Source organism: Panicum virgatum, chromosome 3N (assembly GCF_016808335.1).
Source record: "Panicum virgatum strain AP13 chromosome 3N, P.virgatum_v5, whole genome shotgun sequence".
NCBI classification, from domain to species: Eukaryota; Viridiplantae; Streptophyta; class Magnoliopsida; order Poales; family Poaceae; genus Panicum; species Panicum virgatum.
Genome location: NC_053147.1, coordinates 63,764,456 through 63,773,598, shown reverse-complemented (window position 1 = coordinate 63,773,598; position 9,143 = coordinate 63,764,456). Strand labels below are relative to the sequence as shown.

Here is a 9,143-nt window from a genome sequence, read left to right as displayed (position 1 = left end):
AAGTTTTAACTATCAACCCATACAAATTGACATTTACGTACAATCTTTGACAACCTTTTCTTTTGACTTCCTATCTAGGAAAAGCGTTTTTTTTTTCTTCCTCACACGCAAGCAAACACCAGCAGCCGGGTGTAAATTGGATTAGTAAAAAAACAAAGTACAATCCTACTGTGAAACGTACACATATTTTTTTTGTATATATAATAACCATAGCAAAGTCGATGCTAAAGTATAAAAGGGTTAAGTCTCCAAAAGAGACAAGGATATCACTTGGAGAGCAACATATAGAGATCACAGAGCATCCTGGAAGCGAAACGGGCACGTGGTTGGCACGTGCCTTACCCGCCGCGTCCGCGTCCGCGTCCGCGAACTCGCAACGCATCTCGATGGCTGCCGCCCCCGCCGGAGCCCGGGACGGCGCCACCGCTGCCGCGGCCAGGGCCGTCGAGGAGGAGGCGCGCGCGCTCCTCCCGTCCCCCGCGCCGGGCCGCGGCTGCGACGACGAGGAGGACCTCGAGGAGCGCGCGTACGAGGCGGCGGAGAAGGTCATCGTGTGCATCTCGGACGGGCCCGACCCGGAGAACGGCGACGACGGCGACGCGGCGCTCTGCTCCTCGTCCGGGGCGGCGCCGCCCTTCTCGTGGCGGAAGCTCTGGCTCTTCACGGGGCCCGGGTTCCTGATGAGCATCGCGTTCCTGGACCCGGGCAACCTCGAGGGGGACCTCCAGGCGGGCGCCGTCGCCGGGGACACGCTGCTGTGGCTGCTTATGTGGGCCACCGCCATGGGCCTCCTCGTGCAGCTCCTCGCCGCGCGCCTCGGGGTCGCCACGGGCCGGCACCTCGCCGAGCTCTGCCGGGACGAGTACCCCGACTGGGCGCGCCGCGCGCTCTGGCTCATGGCCGAGGTCGCCATGGTCGGGGCCGACATCCAGGAGGTTATCGGAAGCGCCATCGCCATCAAGATCCTCAGCAGGGGTTACCTGCCGCTCTGGGCCGGCGTCGTCATCACCGCCTTGGATTGGTGAGTTCCGAATTGTCGTTTCTCTGTTCTGCCTGGTTCCAGTTCTTGGTGGCCATTGGCACTGCATCAATGTATACTGCCGAAAGATTAGAGATTTTTTCTTTGGAAAAAGTATTATTTTGACCGGCATTGGAGAATTCGTCTCCAAAGGAGATTTTTCCAATGAAAAATAGAAAAAATTGAGTCTTTTAGACTTGGTCGTTGCTACTGCAGCCTCAAGTTGGAAATTGGATCATTAGGAGGGAGGATTTGGGCGAGATCTTGGTTCGAGCAGAAGTGGTAGATCTTAGGTAGCTAGAACTTTCAGAGGATAATTGTTTTCCATACTTTTCAATTTCGAGAAATGCTTCAAATTTTAAGTTTCAACTTTGTTTTTTTTTTCTGATTTCCTACCTAAGAGAACTTTTTGGGCCTCAAGGAGAGTATAAGAGGAATTTTTTATAGTGTTGCCTAATTTGTTGGTGGTCAGGTTGTTCTTCTTATATGAAGATATGCTTCGCTCCACCAAGTTGTTCTATAAGAACTGCAAACCACTGATTGGTTTTGGAATCAAGTTCAGTGTCAAACAAAAGAGTATAATTTTACAGTTTCTAGGTACTGATTCTCAATTATGTGGATGTTTTATGTTAATTCACTTTGGTTTCCCCTGCTAGATCTCCTCCAAATAACTGGTGTTCTTTTCTCTTAAAAAATTGGTGTTACATTAAGCTTGTCTCTCTTTTTTTTTGTCTTGGAGGTGTGTACAATATTAACTTGAGAAGTTTTGTGTTGACTCTTTCACAACGGATTGATGCTGTGATGACAGCTAGATATTATATCCTATTTCACAACAGCTGGAAGAATGCTACATGAATGTGACATCTGAATACCTACTACTTTGTTAGTGCTTGATGCTCATGCAACAGTTTGATTGGATCTTGGGCCTTTGCTGCTTCTGAAAAAAGTTGTAGGCGCTTTGGTGTGAAGGTTTCTTTTTAATCTTGTTCGAGTGTTTTGTGGATAGTTATGCTATGAATAGACCAAAAATTGACAGTCATTGCTTTGCTTATAAAGTGACATGCACATCTATCCAAATGGTCACAAGTTCACTATTAATTAGTGTTGTCTGTGAATTTCAGCCTTGTGCTCTGCGCTGGAGGGTGATAACATCAAATATTCTTAAACACATGTTTAATTAAGTGCTGACAAAAGTAAATGTTATTATTTGGATCTTCACTTACATTTTTGTTACCTTTTGTCAGCTTTATTTTTCTTTCGCTGGAAAACTATGGGGTGAGGAAACTAGAAGCTGTATTTGCATTTTTAATTGCAACTATGGCCACCTCCTTTGCATGGATGTTCACGGACACTAAGCCCAACGGGAAAGACTTGTTAATTGGTAAGGAATAAGGATCTCACTTACCCTGCCTTTGGTGCTGCAAATTATCGCATGTATTTTTGTCCATTGATCGCTCGTAATTTTTAACGTCAGGTATTTTGGTTCCAAAATTAAGCTCAAGGACAATTAGACAAGCGGTTGGGGTTGTTGGCTGTGTTATCATGCCCCACAATGTGTTTCTTCATTCAGCACTAGTGCAATCAAGGAAAATAGATCAGAATAAGGAATATCAAGTCCGTGAAGCATTGAGATATTATTCAATAGAATCAACTATAGCATTAGCTGTCTCCTTCATGATAAATCTCTTTGTTACCACAGTTTTTGCGAAAGGATTCTATGGCAGTAAGGAAGCTGGCAATATTGGCCTCGAAAATGCTGGACAGTATCTACAAGAGAAGTTTGGTGGAGGATTTTTTCCTATCCTCCATATTTGGGGGATTGGGCTATTAGCAGCTGGGCAGAGTAGTACAATAACAGGAACTTATGCTGGGCAGTTTATAATGGGTGGATTTCTGAATTTAAGGTTAAAAAAATGGGTCAGAGCATTGATCACCAGAAGCTTTGCAATCGTGCCCACTATAGTTGTTGCATTGTTCTTCAACACATCTGATTCTGCACTGGATGTTTTAAATGAGTGGCTCAATGTGCTCCAATCAATTCAGATTCCTTTTGCGCTCATTCCACTCATAACCTTGGTTTCAAAGGAGCAAGTTATGGGAGTCTTCAAAATAGGCCCTAATACCCAGGTAAGTGATCATGAATTTGGTGCCTATTACTTTTCCCTTTGTAGAAAAAACTTTTTAAACTGTATGATGCACTTTCTGTCCTATGTTATTGTACTTTTATGATGACATGGTTCATGCATGCTGAACCACATATAGGGATTTGATTGGGCATTGGTTTGTGATTAATCAAACTAGTTATAACTGATATTCACATTACAGAAACTGTTCTTGTTAGTGCTTCATTGCCGACTTTGCTGCAGAAATCTCACTGTTTCATGCTTGGACAAAATATGAAAATACCCATCCACGCAAAACTCCAAGAAATAGATGGCTAATACAACAACAACAACAACAACATCAACATAGCCTTTTGTCCCAACAAATAGATGGCTAATAGAGTTATATTAAACATTTTGGTTGAGAAAACAAAATCTGCACTTAATCACATCTCCACCAGCTAGTAGTCTTTCTAACTCCACATGTTAAATTTCAAACTGATATTATCCTGACTCTTATGCAGGCTGTAACCTGGACTGTGGCCACGCTGCTGATCACTATCAACGGGTACCTCTTGATGGATTTCTTCTCTTCTGAAATTCGAGGGCCATTATCCGGCTCACTCCTCTGCGTGGCGGTCCTTGTTTACGCTTCATTTGTACTGTACCTCATCCTGCGGGGCACCGAGCTGTCGGAGAAGATTGTCAAAGCGATCCGCAACAGTTTCTCATGACAAAGGCGACCAGTTTTGCTCTTTTACACCTTGACACAACAAGCGCCTTCGGCAAAAGGCTGACGTATAGAGGGGGATACTACCAGACCGAGTCTGGTGACTGCGGGCTGGATACTGCAACACACCAGTGTACAGTGACTATATGGAAGGGGCATCAGTTGCTGCGAGGAACCGCAACCCTGCAGCAGCTGCCCGTTGCGTCTGTTGAACAGAATGCTGACTGCGTCTACACAGAGATAAGTGAATTGCTGATGTTGAAGTTGAACATTGAGAGACGACCGGTTTGTCCTTGCAAACAGTTCCCTTTAAGTGAAGTAATCATACAGAAAAGAGGACAATGGGAATGGAGGATCTAATAGCAAATATGTTCCATTTGTGCTAGACCATTTCTCCCTCTGGTTTAAGATATATGACGTAAGACAACTTAATTAGGTTTTTAGCTAATTGATTGAAGAACTAAGTTGTGGTAACGTCATGTATTTGACACGGAGAGAGTACAATTTTTTTGGGGGGGAAACAATTAGTTCAATTTTTTGGAGGGTCGATGGTAAGACCGTAAGAGAGGGACTCAGTGTGGGTTCGCGCAACTATTGACCCTGCCCAACGCACCCTGATGGCGGACATATACGGGCTTTATCAGTTGATGAGATTGCTCGACTTGAGGCGTCTTTTTCTTTTTTATATTTAAAAAAAATAAAAATTTCAAAAATATATGTCCGTTTTGAAAATTTTCGAAAATACCTCCGGTCGCCTGGCCCAGGGGCGACAGGGGTCATGTCGTCCAAGCAACGGACGACATGACCCTAATGTAAATTTTTTTTAATTTGCAAAGAGGTCCCTGGCCGGGGGAGGGAGCCTGTCGCCCCCCCCCCCCCCCCCCGCCCCGGGGCGACGGGGGTCTCCCACCCTATATAAGCCCTGACCTCCATTCATTTCTCAGGGCGGGGGGGGGGGTCTCCCACCCTATATAAGCCCTGACCTCCATTCATTTCTCATTTGAGCTAAGAAATTGCACCAAAAATTCAGAAAAAAAGAGGGGTGAGGAGAAGAAAAGTGGCGAAGCTCTGTCGAATTCCGCACTTGTGATCTACCGGTAACTTCCGTATGAATCCATTGATATTGTATAACAATTTAATTTAATTAGTGGATTAGCTGAATTAGATTTGGTGCTTTAGAACACTCGTTTAGTATTACAATTTCAGTACTATTACAGACTTGTTTTTAAATTAATTATGAATTAGAATAGAATTATGACAGTACCTTATTGATATTGCAGCATAAGGCAATAGAATTATGACCGTACCTATATTTTCACGCATCGATTTGGTATACGATAGGTGCATTATTGAAATCATTGTTCGTCATTTGGCGCACCACACTATAGCGCCAATGTCTTCATCAGGATCAACCTATATTCTGTGGAGCAAGTGTGAAGCCACCGTACCCGAAGGAATTGATGTGCCAATATGCTTCTGCAGTTCGTTATGCAAGTTCATGCAATCTGAGGTTTTAGAAGATGACTACGGCATGAGTTTCTTTATGTGTGAGAACTACGAATATGATCCACTTAAGCGATACGGCAAGACCGGGCCAAGATAGCAGGACAACAGACGCTATTTTTCTTTGTGACCTAACATTGAGTTATGATTCTAATTTTTGTTGGTCAAAATCTCCTCCGCCTCTTTGTGATTTTATGCAGTTGTTCGACATCGTGCAGTCGCAGCAGGCAAAGGACTTTGTGGAACAACAAGCAAGGTGGGCTGCAGAACGTTGGCACCGAATGAAGCACGAGGAACTGCAAGAGGAGAAGCGCAAGAAAGAGCAAGAAGAGATCTGCAAGAGGATGGAGGAGGTGGATCGTAAGGCGGCGGCAGAACGTGAAGCTGACAGGGAGAGAAAGCGAGAGAGGGCACGCCGTGCGAAGGAAGCCGGGCCCGAAGCAATTAGGAAGGGCAAATATCCTCGGTGCACTCAGTAGAGTAGTACCATGTAATCCCGGCATTTTACATTCCATAAGGCATGGTAGGTTTAGATGCAACAAGAAATTACCTTGTCGCGTGCACATGCCACTGCAATTAGTTGTTTATGTTTTCAGTTGAGAGCTTGACTCTGTGTGTTGTAACTTTTACCATTAATTTGCAGTTGTAGCCGGGAATCTATGAAATCTTTGAACTTGTCCTTAATATTTTCGGAGCTTTTCATGTCACTAGAATACTAAACAGCACACATTTAATTAATATAACGATAAGAAATAAGAACTAAGAAATGCATTACATAATGTGAACCATCAAGTTTACATCATAATACAATGGTAATGAAACACACATCACACATGCAGTGGCATGGCAGAATCCGTTGCAAACTACGGTAAACAGATTCTGGACTAACCTAACATGCCTTAGGTAATTTAAAAAAACACAACAAACACGACGATGCAGCATGTCACTAGCAGTAGGGTAGTTCTAGTAGCCGTACCCCCACACAGCAAACTGCGTTGAGCCTTCTCCGCAGTATCCACCCATTGCAGGTGGTGCAGGCGGTGGTGGCTGAGGCGTATGGCCCTTTTTCCTGTGACAAGGGTAGTTGCAATAAGGAATAGTGCATGGGTCATCCTGTGAAGCGGCCGCATTGCTGCTATCATCATCTTCGTCGTCTTTGTTAGCCTCGCTCACTTCCTCGTAATGGTTCACCTTGCATTCTAGATCAAAGATCTTTATCTGAAGGTACTCGATGAACTCCTGAACTGAATCAATTGGTGCAAGATCGACCCACCTAGTAAAACCACAGTTTTCTGGAGCATCAGAAGACTACAAAATAAATTTCATGTAATGTGTCTCAATGAAGATAAAGAAATGAAATAACCGAGTATTACCCATGCGTGTGGACATTTAAAGAAACGCCGACCGTCATCCATCTCGTCGGTGCACATCTGCACTAAGCAGTCCTCACCATGTCTGCATTTTGGCCACGGTTCTCTACGGTTATCGTATGGTCAAAGAGGAGTTTCATTGGTAAATTCACTCTTTTGCTGTGGCGGAAACTCAAACACTGGTTCCGGAAAGGAATCAGGTCCAAGAGGCCCCTCCCATATTATGGGGTCTCCCATTCTTCCCCTTTTCCTTTCCCAAAACCGTAGTAATTCTTCCCGCTATACCCACCTCCAGACATTGGGTATACAACGAGCTTTGGTGTTTGAGTGATGTTGGGAGTTCACAAACTTCGGAGTATTTATAGGCGCACAAAGGTCTGATACCCGGAGTATGGAGTGTAAATGCACCTGAAAAGCCTACATGACAACACAGTGAAGAGGCTAGCTGACCTAACACTGAAAAGGCTAGATTCGATTCTCGAACTGACTACTCGATGCATCTCTGTGCATGTAGAACATCTAAGTGCATGCAGACTCACAGCACTGCAATGCTGCCGCTCGGTCGATCGCGCCTAGATGCCGCCTTCCCCACTACACGCCACAGACCTTCGCTGTAGAATGACAGGTCCGTCGTCCTCGCCAGAGAGACTGCTTTGAAGGTGAGCTGGTGTGGTTGCCGTGTTGTCACATCTTTTTGAAATGGTGAAAGGGCACTGCTATTGGGTTGTCGTCTTTTGTCACGTATGTCTGGGCAAACAATGCGACATGTGGGAAACCCGTGATCGCCGTGCTGAGCAGTGGCAACCTGTGATCTCGTACTCGTAGCTAGATACACTATGGTCCCTATTTTGAGTTATACGAGCGTGTCACGAAGTTTACACTATATGCGGTAGTCGTCATCATCGTCGGCGGGATCTCGGCCTCTAACTCCTACCGCACCTAACTTGTCCTTCATTAAATCACGGAAAAAATTCGCAAGAACTTCCCTTATTTCACGAGCATTATGGAATCCACAAACATAACAAGTTCACATCAATAGTATCTATAAAAACAAATGACAAGTAAACTAGCACAATCATAAACATCGGATACAAATAAGCGGTCCACAGCTATCTCATTACAAATAAACATCAGATACAAACATCGGATATATCTAACCACCCCTAGGGCGTCGGACCCTCTTAGCCCTCTGCTGGGCACGGACATGGCCCTCGGAGTAGGTGTGACGATTCGGAGACCTCACCTGTCGCTCAGGACGCAAAAGGGGCTACGGTGTTTGCTGCTGAGAGATCCCAAGTGGTGCTCCTCCTAGCTGTGAATAGCCCAAGACTCCTCCTAGCTGTGAATAGCCCAAGACATCGGGGTCACCGTGCGCGACAGGTGAGTCTAGAGTCAAACTGTCGAGTTCGTCTATGGTGAATCCCTCGTTATCTGGAACGAACGTACTCGAAACAAACCCTGCGTAACATATAAACGTAAACCAACATATGTTGCGTAGTAAATTAGTGAGTGTATTAAGAGAGTGTTTTATACCATGTCGAAAGGAGGAAGAAGAAGGTCCGGCGCCCGCATCGGGGTAGAATCCTACGCATAAAATGCGGATGTTAGCGTATGCTCGTGTCTTTCGTCATGACATGTAGAAACCAAAATACGAAACATAAACTAACCTATGTAGGCCGGTATCTGTGGCCCCGGTACCATCCCTGGATACGGCCCGCCAACTGGTGGTGCCCCTCTAAACATGTAGCAACACTTGATCTAATTTTAAAGAGATATCTACATTACCTGGAGTTGTGTAGTACAGCGACGTCGGCCCGTGCACGGTCGCCGGACACGGGAACGACGACGAGGCCTGGGATGACCCGTGGCTGTCTTCGTACTGCACACGGCTTCCCAAGTTGTGCACTACCTGACGCAACTGGTCACGCTGCCTCGACCATGCATCTGTCTGCTCAAACTAGGTCATTGGGGATCCGGCACGTACCCTCATCAGGTAAGTCGAGCAGTCCGTCTCCATCATGTTGCAAAGGCGAAACTGCATCCATTCAGTAAAGGAACAGTTAGAAACACATGAATTATCTTATGAATATATATATATATATATATATATATATATATATATATATATATATATATATATATATATATATATATATATATATATATATATATATATATATATATATATATATATATATATATATGCAAATATGATCAAGAGACTCACCGTGCCAGCTAGTGCCTCCACGTGGTGCCGGGCATAGCCATCCTGAGGCCTCGCCTGGTGTGGCTGCGGGTGAGTGTCAACATAAACCAGACGAGCCCGAGTCCGGGGTAAGTATCAGGTGAGGTAAGCCCTAAAGGAGCTGTCTATGTGTGGTCCTGTTGGATGGACCAAGTGCTCGTCTGCATGTTCCCAT

The 9,143-nt window shown here is 45.0% G+C and overlaps 1 protein-coding gene across 1 annotated transcript; it reads left to right on the top strand.

The window, feature by feature from the left end:
* The first annotated feature begins 309 nt into the window (after nt 1-309).
* Nucleotides 310-4,441, top strand: LOC120666603 (metal transporter Nramp6-like). The gene is made up of 4 exons (XM_039946475.1): nt 310-1,021; nt 2,263-2,399; nt 2,493-3,145; nt 3,645-4,441. The coding sequence occupies exons 1-4, from the start codon at nt 387-389 to the stop codon at nt 3,852-3,854; spliced, it is 1,635 nt and encodes a 544-aa protein (XP_039802409.1). The 5' UTR covers nt 310-386; the 3' UTR covers nt 3,855-4,441.
* The last annotated feature ends 4,702 nt before the right edge of the window (nt 4,442-9,143 follow it).

Coding starts and splice junctions, on each gene's coding strand:
- LOC120666603 (XM_039946475.1), top strand. CDS start 387: ATGGCTGCCGCCCCCGCCGGAGCCCGGGACGGCGCCACCGCTGCCGCG. Junction 2,400..2,492: donor CGGGAAAGACTTGTTAATTG/GTAAGGAATAAG, acceptor TTTTAACGTCAG/GTATTTTGGTTCCAAAATTA. Junction 3,146..3,644: donor AAATAGGCCCTAATACCCAG/GTAAGTGATCAT, acceptor ACTCTTATGCAG/GCTGTAACCTGGACTGTGGC.